Source organism: Coregonus clupeaformis, unplaced genomic scaffold (genome assembly GCF_020615455.1).
Source record: "Coregonus clupeaformis isolate EN_2021a unplaced genomic scaffold, ASM2061545v1 scaf0754, whole genome shotgun sequence".
Taxonomy (NCBI): Eukaryota; Metazoa; Chordata; class Actinopteri; order Salmoniformes; family Salmonidae; genus Coregonus; species Coregonus clupeaformis.
The window spans coordinates 184234-203780 of NW_025534209.1; the positions used below are offsets into that span (position 1 = coordinate 184234).

General features: G+C 43.5%; 1 protein-coding gene across 5 annotated transcripts; it reads left to right on the forward strand.

Annotated features, from left to right (window-relative positions):
* The first annotated feature begins 1823 nt into the window (after nt 1-1823).
* Nucleotides 1824-19249, forward strand: keap1a (kelch-like ECH-associated protein 1a). 5 transcript variants are annotated; one of them, XM_041873192.2, is made up of 12 exons: nt 1824-2252; nt 8363-9402; nt 9632-9831; nt 9980-10136; nt 15292-15384; nt 15683-15829; nt 15971-16080; nt 16247-16376; nt 16469-16665; nt 17511-17716; nt 17816-17995; nt 18280-19248. In XM_041873192.2, exons 2-12 carry the CDS (start codon nt 9193-9195, stop codon nt 18459-18461), a joined length of 1812 nt encoding a protein of 603 aa, XP_041729126.1. In that variant the 5' UTR covers nt 1824-2252; nt 8363-9192; the 3' UTR covers nt 18462-19248. The 5 variants fall into 5 exon arrangements, with proteins under 5 accessions (XP_041729126.1, XP_041729125.1, XP_041729130.1 ...); XM_041873191.2 differs by lacking the exon at nt 1824-2252 and adding an exon at nt 2259-2561; XM_041873193.2 differs by lacking the exon at nt 1824-2252 and adding an exon at nt 2569-3083.
* The last annotated feature ends 298 nt before the right edge of the window (nt 19250-19547 follow it).

Below are 19547 nucleotides of genomic sequence, written 5' to 3' on the forward strand. Positions count from 1 at the left end.
GGAGCTGGAGCAGTTTTGCCTTGAAGAATGGGCAAAAATCCCAGTGGCTAGATGTGCCAAGCTTATAGAGACATACCACAAGAGACTTGCAGCTGTAATTGCTGCAAAAGGTGGCTCTACAAAGTATTGACTTTGGGGGGGTGAATAGTTATGCACGCTAAAGTTTTCAGTTTTTTTGTCTTATTTCTTGTTTGTTTCACAAGAAAAAAATATTTTGCATCTTCAAAGTGGTAGGCATGTTGTGTAAATCAAATTATACAAACCCCCCAAAAAAATCAATTTTAATTCCAGGTTGTAAGGCAACAAAATAGGAAAAATGCCAAGGGAGGTGAATACTTTCGCAAGTCACTCTACCCCCCAAAACGACTTAAGTAGTACTTTAAAGTATTTTTACTTAAGTACTTTACTCCACTGGGTTTGAGTGTGTCAAGAACTGCAACGTTGCTGGGTTTTTCACACTCAACAGTTTCCCATGTGTATCAAGAATGTTCCACCACCCAAAGGACATCCAGCCAACTTGACACAACTGTGGGAAGCATCGAAGTCAACACGGGCCAGCATCCCTGTGGAACGCTTTCGACACCTTGTAGAGTCCATGCCCCAATTAATTGAGGCTGTTCTGAGGGCAAAAGGGGGTACAACTCAATATTAGGAAGGTGTTCCTAATGTTTTGTACACTCTGTGTATGTGGCTCTCAGAGGAAATTGTCATACATCCCACTGGGCACACACTGGTTGAATCAACGTTGTTTCCATGTCATTTCAGTGAAATGACGTGGAACCAACGTGGGATAGACGTTGAAGTGACGTCTGTTCCCAGTGGGATGTGATGTATTTATAATTATATCAGGTAATATGCAGTCCACAAGAAACCGCAACAGATAACTGATAATTGAAGATACTAATTCAATAAACAATGTAGTGGGAGCATAGTACAGTAATAAGCCAACCTCATTAGAATAACACTTCTATATGTTATGATTATGATACCATGATCATTCCATTAACTTAGGTGATCTTAAATTTTAATGTGATAAATAATAACACTTAGTGGTTGTTTAGAAATATTATTTATTGGCCGAGGCGGGATTCGAGCTAGGGACCTTTGGGTCCACTCTTTCCCTTCCTCAAACAGCTTATAATACATAGTGAATAATACACACTTACCTTAAGGTTAGAAATGGGGGAGGGATATTATAAATAAAGTAGGAATTTGTTTTCAACTGTCCAATCCTTTCACATAAGTGCAGATGAAGGAAATGAAACGAGAGGAAGCCCAAGAAAGGAATCCTCTTCAGATAGATTGAGATGCAGCCATTCTGCTGTGTCACCGTGCTATGGTAGTTTCACTTTACTTTCTCCTATCAGTACTGTCAATAAAACAAATGCACACACACGCCTGCCCACAGTCATTTCACTATGTTCAGATGACAATGACATTATAATTACAGATACAGATAGGGGTTTAGATAAATATACATCATCACACAAGCTACGTTTATTAGTGATCCTATCATGCATATTGACAAATCATTGATTGAACGAACCGAATACGGATTCACAACCACTAGGTCGAGAATGTGGCTGGAATTCTTAGGGGAAATGCATGCAAGCAAACACCATGGTGTTCCATTAAACCGTTCCATCAGATGATGCATCCACATCAGAATGTGCCACCACCCAGCACTTTCAGATGATACTGTTCCATCAAACTATGCATCCCCATATCCACATAGCAATGTGTACAGTGTCTTTGTTCGTAAACTGCTGACCTTGCACACACACACACACACACTTCGTGATCTATTTGACTGACTTTCAATATGAGGTACTGCGTGTTTTATTGAGTAGGCCTAGAGCACTATATTTATTTATGACTCAAGGAAACTGTTTAGGACCTTAGTATATGGGCGTTTATTTGTTTTGAGCGTATAAATGTCTGTCATAGATAGCCTACCAGCCACGCTAAACTGCGCAGGCTTGGCATATCTTGCGTTATTTTCGTCGGGTAATCTGGTTAATTTCTTGGAATGCTGTTATTGTTGTTTTGTGCTTACTTGCCGACTTGCCGTACGTCAGTAATGAAGTTATGCTGCTGGGCTATGCAGCTATGAAGTTGAAGTTGCTAAGTCATGGTGATGTAGAAATCGTGCAGCGTGCATAAAATACATTTGCTGTGATATGAAAGCCCCTCGTCAAGGCGAAGCGCGCAGCGTTTATGCGCACAAAGCACAGGAGCCACCTTCAAACGAGGTATTGTGCATCTGAATGTTTCTAAAATGTGTCGGAAAAAATCACTCGTTTTATTCTATAGGTGCGATGCCATTTAAGTGAAGTGGCAAGTTTTGTTTTTGTGCGGACATAAGGCCTACGCCGCGGTTGCGTCATCAAAGGACAACTGCGTCGGCTGTTTGACAGCCTTATTTCCATACTGACAGTCAGTGAGCCGAATGTGTCGTAGCCACATTGTTTTCTGTGTCCTTAACCGCGAAAAGAACACTAGTTGAAAACTACTATTTTGGAATAAATCCCTGTAGCCTAAGAGATAATAAAGCAGGGGAGGTGAGTATCTACTGGTTTGAGCATGTAGGCTAGGCTACATCAGTGTGTGTAATATTTTACTTTTGACATGTCCTATTGTTGTTGAATGCACTCCAGTCTAAAAGGAAGTGAAAACTGATTAAGAAGAAGATGAGCGCCACGCATGACTAACTCCCGCTCATAGATCTCAATCTAAACTTGCCTGGAAATCTTAGGTTGAATTGAAGAAGTTTAAGCTGCCTATCAATCATTGTTTTTGCCACCAGTGGACAGCCAGTGAAAATGAGCTCTTGCAACAGCTGCATAGTGCGTATTCAGGGACTGATTAATGCAGGTGCTTACAGGGTCTGAAGCCCGTAGGGGGCCCTTGAAGCAGAGAACAATTTAGAGAAAGTTATGCGTTCGAGAACTAAGTCTATATAAACATTCTGATTAGTGTAAATAACTACAATCACAAGGGAATACGTTTATTATTAAGGAGAATATAGCTGACTTTTATGGAGTGAGTCATCATGATTGTGAATGAACATAAACAAGATAAAGGTATTGAATTTGCATGTTGACATTAGCATTATAAGTATACTCTTGAGTGGTTCCAGATTATGTGCCTTTTATCAGTTTAACCTTGCCCCTGCATAGGAAGTTATTATGTAACAACTGGGTTCAGGTCAGTAACTTTGTTAATCTTTAGGGCCTATGGTTTGATATAGTGTCTAATCATTGTATGACTTGTATGTTGACTTTAATGTTCTTGGAAACAATATTTTCTTTGTAGTCAAATATGTCTGTGCCAGATACCTTATGACAGTGTAAAATAGTGACACACACACAAACAATCCTATTCTATGAGTGTTGTAGTGAGGCACCTGTCTGTCAGAACCACCTTCTCATTAGGCATAGTGTTGAAACATGCCTCTCCTCTGTCGCCTCTTTGTGTGTGTGTGTTTATTTTTTAATTTTTTTTATTTCACCTTTATTTAACCAGGTAAGCCAGTTGAGAACAAGTTCTCATTTACAACTGCGACCTGGCCAAGATAAAGCAAAGCAGTGCGATAAAAACAACAACACAGAGTTACATATGGGGTAAAAAAAAACATAAGGTCATAAAATACAACAGAAAATATATATACAGTGTGTGCAAATGTAGCAAGTTATGGAGGTAAGGCAATAAATAGGCTATAGTGCAAAATAATTACAATTAGTATTAACACTGGAATGCTAGATGTGCAAGAGATTATGTGCAGATACTGGGGTGCAAAAGAGCAAAATAAATAACAATATAGGGATGAGGTAGTTGGGTGGGCTAATTTCAGATGGGCTGTGTACATGTGCAGTGATCGGTAAGGTGCTCTGACAACTGATGCTTAAAGTTAGTGAGGGAGATAAGAGTCTCCAGCTTCAGAGATTTTTGCAATTCGTTCCAGTCATTGGCAGCAGAGAACTGGAAGGAATGGCGGCCAAAGGAGGTGTTGGCTTTGGGAATGACCAGTGAGATATACCTGCTGGAGCGCAGACTACGGGTGGGTGCTGCTATGGTGACCAATGAGCTAAGATAAGGCGGGGATTTGCTTAGCAGTGATTTATAGATGGCCTGGAGCCAGTGGGTTTGACGACAAACATGTAGTGAGGACCAGCCAACAAGAGCGTACAGGTCACAGTGGTGGGTAGTGTATGGGGCTTTGGAGACAAAACGGATGGCACTGTGATAAACTACATCCAATTTGCTGAGTAGAGTGTTGGAGGCTATTTTGTAAATGACATCGCCGAAGTCAAGGATCGGTAGGATAGTCAGTTTTACGAGGGCATGTTTGGCAGCATGAGTGAAGGAGGCTTTGTTGTTAAATAGGAAGCCGATTCTAGATTTAACTTTGGATTGGAGATTCTTAATGTTATTAATTAATTAATATGCCATTTAGCAGACGCTTTTATCCAAAGCGACTTACAGTCATGCGTGCATACATTTTTTTGTTTTTGTTTTGTGTATGGGTGGTCCCGGGGATCGAACCCACTACCTTGGCGTTACAAGCGCCGTGCTCTACCAGCTGAGCTACAGAGGACCACGTGAGTCTGGAAGGAGAGTTTACAGTCTAACCAGACACCTAGGTATTTGTAGTTGTCCACATACTCTAGGTCAGACCCGTCGAGAGTGGTGATTCTAGTCGGGTGGGCGGGTGCCAGCAGCGTTCGATTGAAGAGCATGCATTTAGTTTTACTAGTGTTTAAGAGCAGTTGGAGGCTACTGAAGGAGTGTTGTATGGCATTGAAGCTCGTTTGGAGGTTTGTTAACACAGTGTCCAATGAAGGGCCAGATGTATACAAAATGGTGTCGTCTGCGTAGAGGTGGATCTGAGAGTCACCAGCAGCAAGAGCGACATCATTGATATACACGGAGAAAAGAGTCGGCCCAAGAATTGAACCCTGTGGCACCCCCATAGAGACTGCCATAGGTCCAGACAACAGGCCCTCCGATTTCACACATTGAACTCTATCTGAGAAGTAGTTGGTGAACCAGGCGAGGCAGTCATTTGAGAAACCAAGGCTATTTAGTCTGCCAATAAGAATGCGGTGGTTGACAGAGTCGAAAGCCTTGGCCAGGTCGATGAAGACGGCTGCACAGTACTGTCTATTATCGATCGCGGTTATAATATCGTTTAGGACCTTGAGCGTGGCTGAAGTGCACCCATGACCAGCTCGGAAACCGGATTGCATAGCGGAGAAGGTACGGTGGGATTCGAAATGGTTGGTGATCTGTTTGTTAACTTGGCTTTCAAATACTTTCGAAAGGCAGGGCAGGATGGATATAGGTCTGTAACAGTTTGGATCTAGAGTGTCACCCCCTTTGAAGAGGGGGGATGACCGCGGCAGCTTTCCAATCTCTGGGGATCTCAGACGTTACGAAAGAGAGGTTGAACAGGCTAGTAATAGGGGGTTGCGACAATTTCTGCGGCTAGTTTTAGAAAGAAAGGGTCCAGATTGTCTAGCCCAGCTGATTTGTAGGGGTCCAGATTTTGCAGCTCTTTCAGAACATCAGCTGTCTGAATTTGTGTGAAGGAGAAGCGGGGGGCATGGGCAAGTTGCAGCGGAGGGTGCAGAGTTAGTGGCCGGGGTAGTGGTAGCCAGGTGGAAAGCATGGCCAGCCGTAGCAAAATGCTTGTTGAAATTCTCGATTATTGTAGATTTATCGGTGGTGATAGTGTTTCCTAGCCTCAGTGCAGTGGGCAGCTGGGAGGAAGTGCTCTTATTCTCCATTTATGTGTGTGTACTGTACATGTGCACATCCTGTTATGAAAAATTCACAATTTTCCTCAAATCCAATTGAACTGAAGTGGAACAATTGTTTTGATCCCACTGACAAAACAGATGTTATCAAGTTAGAGAACTGCTTTGTTGGCAGTTCATGTTTAATTTGCAGACCATGTTTGGTTGCGCAGCATGGAACCTCTAGGCTGAAATGATTTTATTGACATGGATAACGGTGTCAAGCAGCATTGCGTGGATACTTTAGAGGCATGCTATGACATTGCTAATACCATGTTGTAAATGCCTCTAGTCAGATTGGTAAATGATGAAGGGGGTGAGCTGAGGAGAGGAAGCCACTTGAAAGTAATGAGATGCAACCCTCAGTGATAGAACAGCACTGTGTGTTCTTGTTGGTTCTGTTACACATGGACACAACCACTGTTGAGTCTGTTAATGGTTAACTTTTGGCTACTATCACAGTGTCTGAACAGTGTGGACTATAAAACCGCATCTTATTTTCAACTAGTATTTGTTACATTGTATAGCATATAAGTCAGCGGTGTAACTTTGTTTCAGTAGTTGAAGCTCTGTAGATTTTTCACACTGTGTGCTGTGGACTGTACGCCTGTTTGCTGTGTCGACAGGGTTAGTTCTGGTGTGTTAAAACCCGTTAAGCCAGATCAGGAGTTCAATACCAGGGGACACACTCTCTCCCCCCTCTCTCTCTTGGCTTGTGGGTTTAGGTCTTGTGACTTGTGATCAGGCTAGCTCTAGGGTGACACACACCACACTAGGCCTATGTCATTTCTGGTATGATTGTTTGTCCTCTCATCTATTTATAAGCCATAAGGAAGTGAAACTATGCTCGAGGTCTCATATAGTTTACCCAAGAGCAATTTTTCATGTTTATACTGAACAAAAATATAATCGCAACATGTAAAGTGTTGGTCCCATCTTTCATGAGCTGAAATAAAAGATCCCAGAAATTGTCCATATGCACAAAAAGCTTCTTTCTCTCAAATGATGTGCACACATTTGTTTACATCCCTGTTAGTGAGAATTTCTCCTTTGCCAAAATAATCCATTCACCTGACAGGTGTGGCATATCAAGAAGCTGATTAAACAGCACAATCATTACACAGGTGCACCTTGTGCTGGGGACAATACAAGTTTTGTCACACAACACAATGCCACAGATGTCTCAAGTTTTGAGGGAGAGTGCAATTGGCATGCTGACTGCAGGAATGTCCACCAGAGCTGTCATTTCAGAGAATTTGGCAGTACGTCCAACCAGCCTCAAAACCGTAGACCACGTGTAACCACGCCAGCCCAGGACCTCCACATCATCTTCACCTGAGGGATCATCTGAGACCAGCCACCCGGACAGCTGATGAAACTGTGGGTTTGCATAACCGAATAATTTCTGCACAAACTGTCAGAAACCATCTCAGGGAAGCTCATCTGCATGCTCTTCGTCCTCACCAGGGTCTTGAGCTGACTGCAGTTCGATGTCGAAACCGACTTCAGTGGAAAAATGCTCACCTTCGATGGCCACTGGCACACTGGAGAAGTGTGCTCTTCATGGATTAATCCCGGTTTTAACTGTACCGGGCAGATTGCGTCATGTGGGCGAGCGGTTTGCTGATGTCAACGTTGTGAAGAGAGTGCCCCATGGTGTGGTTATGGTATGGGCAGGCATAAGCTACGGACAACGAACACAATTGCATTTTATCGATGACAATTTCAATGCACAGAGATACCGTGATGAGATCCTGAGGCCCATTGACGTGCCATTCATCCGCCGCCATCACCTCATGTTTCAGCATTACAATGCACAGCCCCATTTCGCAAGGATCTGTACACAATTCCTGGAAGCTGAAAATGTCCCAGTTCTTCCATGGCCTGCATACTCACCAGACATGTCACCCATTGAGCATGTTTGGGATGCTCTGGATCGACTTGTACGACAGCGTGTTCCAGCTCCCGCCAATATCCAGCAACTTCGCACAGCCATTGAAGAGGAGTGGGACAACATTCCACAGGCCACAATCAACAGCATGATCAACTCTATACAAAGGAGATGTGTTGCACAGCATGAGGCAAATGGTGGTCACACCAGATACTGATTGGTTTTCTGATCCACGCCCCTATCTCTTTTTTAAGGAATCTGTGACCAACAGATGCATATCTGTATTCCCAGTCATGTGAAATCCATAGATTAGGGCCTGATTAATTTATTTCAATTGACTGATTTCCTTATATGAACTGTAACTCAGTAACATCTTTGAAATTGTTGCATGTTGCGTTTATATTTTTGTTCAGTGTACATGAAGAGGGTAAAGTTCGTAATCATTTTACGAGCAGAATGGCACGGTCGAGAGGAAAAGCTTCATTTTCAAAAAGTTTAAGAGGTGAAAAACATGTGTTTTTGAGACAGGGGTGTCACCAAAGCTGTGTTCTATTCATTAGGTATGCCAAAGCAAATTTTCAAGGATACGTTAAAACATTTGATATACACACACTCCATTGGATACACACATGCTACCTCTCCTATTGACTTTATTCTCTTAATTTGTTCCCAGACTAACAGAAGCCACCAGATCATCCCTGATGTCGCTATCTTAGACATCATGGATTTAGGGGACAACAAGTGAAGAATGGCCAACCAATGATTCATCCCGGAACCCCACAACTGGAGGCCCAACACCAGAGGACCAAGCTGGAATCTCATGGACTAAATCAGGAATATCTGCTCTAAAAATGGAATCACTGGACTAAACTAGAACTCCATGGACCAAATAGGAATTGTTCTTAAACCAGGAATATCAGGACCAAAAGCTGAAATATGGACTAATTTATGCCTTTCTGGACAAAAATGTGAATCTCTGGACTGAAATTGGAATTGCTGGACTGAACTAGAAGTCTTTGGATTAAATCAGTAATCTCAGCAACATAACCGGTTTATTATGTGATATCTGACTGACTTGCGTCGATGATGTGTGTGTTGTAACAGGGTAGTCACTAGATAGCCACGCTAGAGAGGTGAAAATATTATCAACACATTGACTCTCGAGGAAATACGGCCAACAGTGATGGATGCGGAAGTTATAATAATCAAATCGGACAAATGGAGGGATACGTGACTGTTACTTATATAGGACTTTGATTTGTAATAACAGATACTGGGTGGAAAACCCCATTCCTCCTGAACGTTTAGTAGTATCGATAAGTATCACGCGTTGAGGGTGACTATGCACTATGCACTGTGTTACAATCATTCAATAAGAATTAATCGGGTGCAAAATTCGACGTGGGGGATTCAGGGAAAATCAATGCTTAGTCCATTGATTGGTTAATCCCTAAAACAGACAGACTCCCACAACCTCCACCCTCCACCCCCCCATCGGTCAGGATGCTGTGCCCCAGGAAGAAGCGCCTCACCAGGGATGCAGATTTCTCTGCCATCGCGGTGCCGTCTATGCGGGGGTCTGGTTACCTGGACTACACCATAGAGACCCACCCCTCCAGAGCCCTCCAGGCCATGGAGGACTTCAGAAGGCACGAGATGCTGTGTGACATCACCCTCCACGTCACCTATAAGGACATGACCGCTGACTTCAAGGTGAGAGGGCTGCTCTTTGTTCCTACTATTATTAAAAAGCTGTGTAAGGTGATACTTGACTGTAAAATACAGCGTTATCCTTGCGCTTTACCCCAGGGGTTTGCTTATCAAAGCAAGAGGCTGTCAAATACTTTATTAGTTGAATCGGGTGTTTTACTGCTTGGTTGGAGTAAAAGCCTGCACCCCACCCACATGTATAAGATTGGCCACCCCTCCCCTCCCCCATCAGGTGCATAAAGTGGTGCTGGCGTCATGCAGCCCTTACTTCAAAGCCATGTTCACCAGCAGCTTTAAGGAGTGCCACGCCTCCGAGGTGACGCTACGTGATGTCTGCCCCCTGGTGGTAGGGAGGCTCATTGACTTCGCCTACACTTCACGCATCACTGTGGGGGAGAAGTGTGTGCTGCACGTCCTACTGGCCGCCATGAGGTAAGAGACTATGTGGTGACATGAATAATTGGACTGGTTGATGGTCTATATATAAAGTGCTTCCTGGTGTCTTATATGATGAATCCTTCTGTACTTTTAAGGCGTGTTGTGACTACCTCATTGAACATGTCTAAAATGTGTGTGTCAGGTACCAGATAGAAGACGTGGCTAAGGCTTGCTGTGACTACCTCACTAAAAACTTGGAGCCTGCCAACGTGATCGGCATCGCTCGCTTCGCTGAGGAGATTGGCTGCACTGAGCTGCACCTGAGGAGCCGCGAGTACATCAACACACACTTCAACGAGGTAGGAACCATACACACACACACACACACACACTTTGTATCTCACCCGCATAATGTAGCCAATGTGGCTGGCTCTGTGTCTGAAGTCACCTGAAGTAACCTTTCAGATGTGGGTTGGATTTGGGCCAAAATAATGTTGCTGTTTGTCGAACAGCTGTCATATTGCTGTACACATGAGCTATTTTATCAGGATGTCATAAAGACTATAAAACATCAACGAGACAAAGATGATTCTGCCTTTTGTTGATAGACGTTAGAGGAGCCATTGTGGCTCCAAGAGGACCTGACATACAGACTCTACACTCGAGACCATTACAGCATCCATGATGTTCTTAAACTGTGAAGAGCAGGAAGCCACTGAAGGTGTTATGGTTTTCGTAGGAATCCCAGAGCTTCCACAATGTAGGGATGCACATGTACACCGTATATCCCCCTTCATCAGTTCTAGAGTGAAAGCATTAGAAATGTGCTTATGCTTATCATCAGGTTTGAGGTGGTAAATATGCAGGATTCTCTGACCATTCTTGTACATGTACAGTGCCTTCAGAAAGTATTCACACCCCTTGACCTTTTCCACATTTCGTTGTTGCAAAGTGGGATTAAAATGGATTTAATTGTAATTTGATCTACACAAAATACTCTGTCAAAGTGTAAAAAGAATTCTAACATTTAGTAAAAATTAATGAAAAATAAAACACTCATATATCTTGATTAGATAAGTATTCACCCCCCTGAGACAATACCTGTTAGAAAAACCTTTGGCAATGATTACAGCTGTGAGTCTTTTTGTGTAAGTCTCTAAGAGCTTTGCACACCTGGATTGTACAATATTTGCCCATTTTATACTTTTGAAAAATTATTCAAGCTCTGTCAAGTTGGTTGTTGATCATTGCTAGAAAGCCATTTTCAAGTCTTACCATAGATTTTCAAGCCGATTTATGTCAAAACTGTAACTAGGCCACTCAGGAACATTCAATGTCATCTTGGTAAGCAACTCCAGTGTAGATTTGGCCTTATGTTTTAGGTTATTGTCCTGCTGAAAGGTGAATTTGTCCCCCAGTGTCTGTTGGAAAGACTGAACCATATTTTTCTCTAGGTTTTTGCCTGTGCTTAGCTGTATTCCGGGTTTTTTATCCTAAATACTACCTAGTCCTTGCCGATGACAAGCATACCCATAACATGATGAAGCCACCACCATGCATGAAAATATGAAGAGTGGTACTCGGTGATGGATTTGCCCCAAACACAACGCTTTGTGTTCAGGACAAAAAGTAAATTTCTTTGCCACATTTTGTGCTGTATTACTTACAGTGAGGGAAAAAGGTATTTGATCCCCTGCTGATTTTGTACGTTTGCCCACTGACAAAGAAATGATCAGTCTATAATTTTAATGGTACGTTTATTTGAACAGTGAGAGACAGAATAACAACACAAAAATCCAGAAAAACGCATGTCAAAAATGTTATAAATTGATTTGCATTTTAATGAGGGAAATAAGTATTTGACCCCCTCTCAATCAGAAAGATTTCTGGCTCCCAGGTGTCTTTTATACAGGTAACGAGCTGAGATTAGGAGCACACTCTTAAAGGGAGTGCTCCTAATCTCAGCTTGTTACCTGTATAAAAGACACCTGTCCACAGATGCAATCAATCAATCAGATTCCAAATTCTCCACCATGGCCAAGACCAAAGAGCTCTCCAAGGATGTCAGGGACAAGATTGTAGACCTACACAAGGCTGGAATGGGCTACAAGACCATCGCCAAGCAGCTTGGTGAGAAGGTGACAACAGTTGGTGCGATTATTTGCAAATAGAAAAAACACAAAATAACTGTCAATCTCCCTCGGCCTGGGGCTCCATGCCGAGGGAGTTGTGGAGTTGCAATGATCATGAGAATGGTGAGGAATCAGCCCAGAACTACACGGGAGGATCTTGTCAATGATCTAAAGGCAGCTGGGACCATAGTCACCAAGAAAACAATTGGTAACACAGTACGCCGTGAAGGACTGAAATCCTGCAGCGCCCGCAAGGTCCCCCTGCTCAAGAAAGCACATATACAGGGCCGTCTGAAGTTTGCCAATGAACATCTGAATGATTCAGAGGAGAACTGGGTGAAAGTGTTGTGGTCAGATGAGACCAAAATCGAGCTCTTTGGCATCAACTCAACTCGCCGTGTTTGGAGGAGGAGGAATGCTGCCTATGACCCCAAGAACATCATCCCCACCGTCAAACATGGAGGTGGAAACATTATGCTTTGGGGGTGTTTTTCTGCTAAGGGGACAGGACAACTTCACCGCATCAAAGGGACGATGGACGGGGCCATGTACCGTCAAATCTTGGGTGAGAACCTCCTTCCCTCAGCCAGGGCATTGAAAATGGGTCGTGGATGGGTATTCCAGCATGACAATGACCCAAAACACACGGCCAAGGCAACAAAGGAGTGGCTCAAGAAGAAGCACATTAAGGTCCTGGTGTGGCCTAGCCAGTCTCCAGACCTGAATCCCATAGAAAATCTGTGGAGGGAGCTGAAGGTTCGAGTTGCCAAACGTCAGCCTCAACCTTAATTACTTGGAGAAGATCTGCAAAGAGGAGTGGGACAAAATCCCTCCTGAGATGTGTGCAAACCTGGTGGCCATCTACAAGAAACGTCTGACCTCTGTGATTGCCAACAAGGGTTTTGCCACCAAGTACTAAGTCATGTTTTGCAGAGGGGTCAAATACTTATTTTCCTCATTAAAATGCAAATCAATTTATAACATTTTTGACATGTGTTTTTCTGGATTTTTTTGTTGTTATTCTGTCTCTCACTGTTCAAATAAACCTACCATTAAAATTATAGACTGATCATGTCTTTGTCAGTGGGCAAACGTACAAAATCAGCAGGGGATCAAATACTTTTTTATTCTGTACAGTCTTCCTTCTTTTCACTCTGTCATTTAGGTTAGTATTGTGGAGTAACTACAATGCTGTTAATCCATCCTCAGTTTTCTCATATCACAACCATTGAAATCCATAATTGTTTTAAAGTCACCATTGGCTTCATAGTGAAACCCCTGAGCCGTTTCCTTCCTCTCCGACAACTGAGTTAGGAAGGACGCCTGTATCTTTGTAGTGACTGGGTGTATTGATACACCATCCAAAGCCTAATTAATAACTTCACCATGCTCAAATGGATATTCAATCTCTGTTTATTTTTATTTTTAACCATCTACCAATAGGTTTCCTTCTTTGCGAGGCATTAAAAACCTCCCTGGTCTTTGTGGTTGAATCTGTGTTTGAAATTCACTATTCGATTGAGGGACCTTACAGATAATTGTATGTGTGGGGTACAGAGATGCGGTAGTCATTCCAAAATCATGTTAAACACTATTATTGATCACAGAGTCCGTGCAACTTATGTGAATTGTTAAGGACCGTTTTACTCCTGAACTTATTTAGGCTTGCCATAACAAAGGGATGGAATACTTATTGACTCAAGACATTTCAGCGTTTCATTTCTTATTAACTTTGAAAATGTTTACAAACAAAATTCCACTTTGACATTATGGGGTATTGTGTGTAGATCAGTGACACAAAATCTCAATGTAATACATGTTTAATTCAGACCATAACACAACAAAATGTGGAAAAAGTAAAGGGGTATGAATACTTTCTGAAGGCAATGGAAAAGTTGTTCATGGCAGTGAATCTCAAGTAGTAGACTCCTCTTACTGTAGCTGTGGAGATACCTGGAGCAGAGGACAAGAACATTTTGCATACATGCTTTAATATAGTTTGAACTCCTAAACTAAAGTCAGTCAAAAACAGTCTATATGGTTGGGCCGTAAAGTGACTACCTGTTGTTGGGTCGTAGGCCTTGCCGATGTTGGTGATGACTCTGGTGTAGACCAGGGTGGTGACATTATTGAAGGGGCCTACAGGTCTATCGTGGCTCAAACCAGCAGAGAAGGCCACTTTTGGTTTGCCTGTGAACACAGGAGAGAAAACGGTAGAATTACTTGATGAAACTGATAAAATGACTTTCTTCTATTCTCATTCACAGAGTGCAAACTGCAGTATCTTTTATGGTTCGAAGGTTCTCAGTGGTATTCAATACATTATATTTGTGGAACAGGGAATTCAGCAGCAATGTAGATTTAGTGAAATTAACTGATCCCGAACCCAAAAGCAATGTTCTTTACATCTGTTTTACTATAACATTAGCTCCTCCACCTGGCTCTCATTGGAACAGTCTGGCCTCCAGGCCTGAAAACAACAGACATATTCACACCAAGAGTCACCAGTAACTTTACATCCAACATGAAACAATGTTAACCCTTCCTCAAGTCATTATAAACAGTGGGACACTGTGACTGACTTATTTCCTTCAATTTACACCTTTACAACCATACGTGTTAAATCACCTGGGTTCTTTATCTTCAGCGTCCCCATGGTGGCTTCTAAGCTCCACTACTGTGTTTCTCTGCTCCTTCGCCTCAGCCTCATTGGCTGTCAGTCTGGCCTCCATGTTCCTCAGCTTCTCTCTCTGCTCCACCATGATGGTTCCCAGGTTGTGCACCATGTCTCTCAGCTCATTCATCTCAGTCCAGATGTCAGGGGTGGTGGTCTGTTCGTTGGTCGTCTCTGTAGCTTCGGTCCCTCGTCTCTCTATCTGAACCTCACTCACCCTGCTCTCTCTCCCTGCACTGTGACCCTGTTGAGTGATGTCACTCTCTCTGACCCCTCCACTCTCCTCCTGAGTCCATGACCCAGACAGACAGAACAGCAACACCAGCAGAGCTACAGCACCCCTCATTCTGTAACGACACCTGTTCAGATATGATGCACTTTGTGAGGCTCAGACCCCTTCCTTATATACACACATCTCAGTTAAGCAGTACCTTTACAAGAGACACATCATTAGAAATCAAGGTAAAAACAAGAACATTTGATCAAATAAGTTTCATTTTGGGGCTGGTAAGTTCTATCAAGGTTGTAAAGACCATGAGAAGTCTGCAACTGTTGTTTGGTGAAGGGTCCCCTGACGTCAGCTGTTCTCGCTTTAACGTTAGACAAAAACAGTGTGCTTAGTCATGACATAGATTATTGACGGACTGTGTTTTTTGTGTGTGATTATGTGACGCGTGTTGACTGCGTGTCTAATTGTCCCTACCCCAGGTAACCAAAGAGGAGGAGTTCTTCAGTCTGTCTCACTGTCAGCTTTTGGAGCTGATCAGCCAGGACAGCCTCAAGGTGCTCTGTGAGTCAGAGGTATAGATTTGATTTATATTCTATTCTATTGTTTATCCTGAGGTGTATATTTCTATACTTCACTTATATGCAAACATTTCTAAAAACCTGTTTTCGCTTTGTCATTACGGGGTATTGTGTGTAGATTGAGGAAAAAAATGAATTTGATCAATTTTCGAATAAGGCTGTAACGTAACAAAATGTGGAAAAAGGGAAGGGGCCTGAATACTTTCCGAATGCACTGTACTTCACCTATATGCATATTTCTATGTGAAAATCAAGATAACCATCTGTTTGACCATGAGCTCCTTGGTGACAGGTGTACAAGGCGTGTACAGACTGGGTGCGTTGGGATGTGGAGAGCAGAGCGCCGTATCTCCACGCCCTGCTCAATGCTCTCCACGTCTATGCTCTGCCTCCCAAGTTCATCAAGATACAGCTCCAGTCCTGCCCCATCCTCAGCAAGGCAAGTCACTATCTATGAAACCTATGTCATTTATTCATCTGTGACCGGCTACTGGGATTGATTTATAGATTGAGGAATACCTAATTCTATCATTTTCTATTTTCATGTTCCTTTCTTCCTTCCTTCCTTCCTTTAATCCAGGCCAACTCATGTAGAGACTTCCTGTCTAAGATATTCCAGGAAATGGCGTTGAGGAAGCCCCTCCCCCCTGCGCCTCACCGTGGAACACAGCTTATCTACGTAGCTGGAGGGTACTCTACAACCATATGATGGGATGGGGTGTAGTAGGATAGTATAGCATAGTATACGATACAATAAAATGAGATAATTAGATGATATGATATCATATGAGTATGATGATAGAATCCTGATGTGGTCATGGTATGTACTGTCTGATCCTCCTGTGTTCCATCACAGGTATCGGCAGCACTCTCTGTCTTCTATGGAGGCCTATGACCCTGGTAGGAACGTCTGGCTGAAGCTAGCTGACATGGACTCTCCCTGCAGTGGTCTGGGCTCCTGTGTGCTGTTTGGCCTGCTCTACACGGTACACGCACGTACGCACACACCTTGCTTTTTACGGCCTTGTCTGTCTATCTAACTCCTCCTTTCCTCCCTCTCTCCCCCCCTCTTTCTCAGGTGGGAGGCAGGAACCTGTCCCTACAGAACAACACTGAGTCCAGTTCCCTGTGCTGCTACAACCCTATGACCAACCAGTGGAGCCAGCACGCCTCCCTCAACACCCCCAGGAACAGGGTGGGGGTGGCCGTGGTGGACGGGAGCATTTACGCCGTAGGGGGGTCCCAGGGCTCCACACATCATAACACTGTGGAGAGGTGAGGAGGGGGGAGGTGAGAGAGAGCGAGATTCCCCAAGATAATGTAGAAATTCCTGAGCCCAAGGTGGGGGACTAATTAGTGTGACAGCTTTTGGTCCTGCTGTGTTGGGGCCCACTTCCAAGGAATGTCAATCCGATTGGGAATGCTTCACAACTCGCTGCTGTGCGGCTAACCGGTAGGAAAATATCTTCACCGGAATGCCGTTACAGGATCCGTGGCTCTGGTAGAATACCTCAGAGATGTGTCCTTCCTTCCTTCCTTTCCTCGCCACTGCTCTCCTTTCCTCCCACCCTCCCACAAAGCTTGTTACTAGACACCGCACAAAGCTGGTAGCTTTAGTTAATCCACTGTAAGTTACCTTGCTCATATACATTGGGTTAGTTATACTATCTAGCTCACACTGATGGGTCCTACAGTCCCATGCACTCAGGTCATGATGATGATGATAACAATGCTAATGAGCATTAAAGTTGCACTATGCAGAAATCGCGCCACCATTTCCTGGTTGCAAAATTTTGAATAGTTCCCCCAAAACAAGCAAGTATAGTGTAGAGAATCATTGTACCATCTAAACCGCTGTGAAATGTCTTTTCCATAACCAAATATATTGTATTTTCAGCTGTTTGAAGCTGGTGTACAAATCCGAAAGTAAAAGATGCAAAAACGAAACTTAAGAACGGGAAGAATAGAAATAACACATAGAACAGATCTACTGCTTCTTAGACTTGCTTTTTTTAACTCACATTTCTATGTGAATTTGGTCGGGTCACCCAAAAAGTTACATATTGCAGCTTTAAGACAACCACCACCATAAATTCTCTCTCTCTCTCTCTCTCTGCCAGGTATGACCCAGAGGCAAACCGCTGGGTGTTTGTGAGCCCCATGTCAGTAGCCCGTCTAGGGGCGGGGGTAGCAGGTTGTGGGGGGTCTCTGTACGTGGTGGGGGGGTTCGACGGCCAGAACCGCTGGAACACAGCAGAGAGGTTCCACCCTGACTCCAACACCTGGCACCAACTTGCCCCCATGACCACTGTACGCAGTGGACTGGGTGAGTATGTGTGTGTGTGTGTGTGTGTGTGTGTGTGTGTGTGTGTGTGTGTGTGTGTATACACCTGTGGATAACGTCTCCCTCTGTGTGTGTGTATAGGTGTGGTGTGTGTGGACTCGTACCTGTATGCAGTAGGAGGGTATGACGGTCATACCCAGCTCAGCTCCATGGAGAGGTACAGTGTAACCAGAGGTACTGTGTGGGAGCCAGTGGCCTCCATGCAGCACTGCCGCAGCGCTCACGGAGTCACCATCTACCAGGGACGCATCTTCGTACTGGGTGAGTCTGGAGAAACCTACCATCTCTCTGGAGAGTTTGGCCAACTTTAGAACGAGATACCATGTTGCTGCCTCTGAGCCTTTGATTCACTTATCCTCTTTCCCTCTCTCTCTCCCTCTCCCCCTCCATCCCTCTTCCTCTCCCTCCCCCTCCATCCTTCTTCCTCTCCCTCCCCCTCCATCCCTCTTCCTCTCTCCCCCCGTCAATTCCTCTTCCTCTCTCTCCCCCTCCATTCCTCTTCCTCTCTCTCCCCCTCCATCCCTCTTCCTCCCTCCTACCTCCAGGTGGTTTTAACTCCACAGGGTTTCTGTCCAGTGTTGAAAGTTACTGCCCTGACACCAACCAGTGGACGTCCGTCACCAACATGTTGCTAGGACGCAGTGGAATGGCCGTCGCAGTAACCATGGAGCCCTGCCCCGGCAACCTGCCCGTGGAGGAAGAAGAAGAGGAAGTGACATACAGTTAGACCGAGGAGAAATGACTCATCATAATTCAAAAAAATCTACTGGATTTCTACTTTTTATGTCTGACTCAATCTGGCGGCAGAGCAGGACTTGTTGCCATAGAATTAGAATGAGTAGAAAGGACAAAGCTCTAGGATCATTTAGCAGACTGCACTTTTATCCAAAGCCACAAAGTTTGCATTGATCAAGAATGTCTGTTCTGATCATTCTAATTCTATGTGGAGTCAGTAGGACGTGGACCAGAGGGAGGAAGTGACCTCACAATGACCTCATAAAGTGACCTCGCTATTATTAGGGTGCTACAGACATATAATTAGGAATTAGAATACTAGAATGGACATTAACCTTCTTATGATGCCATTATAAGACACATCATTGCACAATGTATGAATCCCTAAATTGTCTGTCACTCCCAAAAAGAAGACATTGGTACCAATTTATTTTTAAATGTATCAACTTAAATTTAAGGAATGCCTAACATTAAAAGACTCACACAACTCCTTTCGACAACAGCAGAAATTACAAATTCCAAGGGTACATCATGAGGTTGGAGTAAGAGCTTTCAGATACAAAGGCCCAACTGACTTGACTAATTTTCCTTAGGAAAACTCACACAGTGAATTTAAGAAAGCCATTTTTCAAATGTTAAAAACAAACTGTTTGTGTTTTTAACTAGCTAATAGAAACATCAGCATGTGAAGATATTTGTAAGTATGTATATATTATACAGTTAGGGAAAAAAGTATTTGATCCCCTGCTGATTTTGTACGTTTGCCCACTGACAAAGACATGATCAGTCTATAATTTTAATGGTAGGTTTATTTGAACAGTGAGAGACAGAATAACAACAAAAAAATCCAGAAAAACGCATGTCAAAAATGTTATAAATTGATTTGCATTTTAATGAGGGAAATAAGTATTTGACCCCTCTGCAAAACATGACTTAGTACTTGGTGGCAAAACCCTTGTTGGCAATCACAGAGGTCAGACGTTTCTTGTAGTTGGCCACCAGGTTTGCACACATCTCAGGAGGGATTTTGTCCCACTCCTCTTTGCAGATCTTCTCCAAGTCATTAAGGTTTCGAGGC

Bases quoted from the DNA above. Each gene is read 5' to 3' on its own strand.
- keap1a (XM_041873192.2), top strand. From the start codon at position 9,193: ATGCTGTGCCCCAGGAAGAAGCGCCTCACCAGGGATGCAGATTTCTCT. The intron at 16,081-16,246 runs GTACTCTACAAC...GTTCCATCACAG, and splicing joins CTTATCTACGTAGCTGGAGG to GTATCGGCAGCACTCTCTGT. The intron at 17,996-18,279 runs GTGAGTCTGGAG...TCCTACCTCCAG, and splicing joins GGGACGCATCTTCGTACTGG to GTGGTTTTAACTCCACAGGG.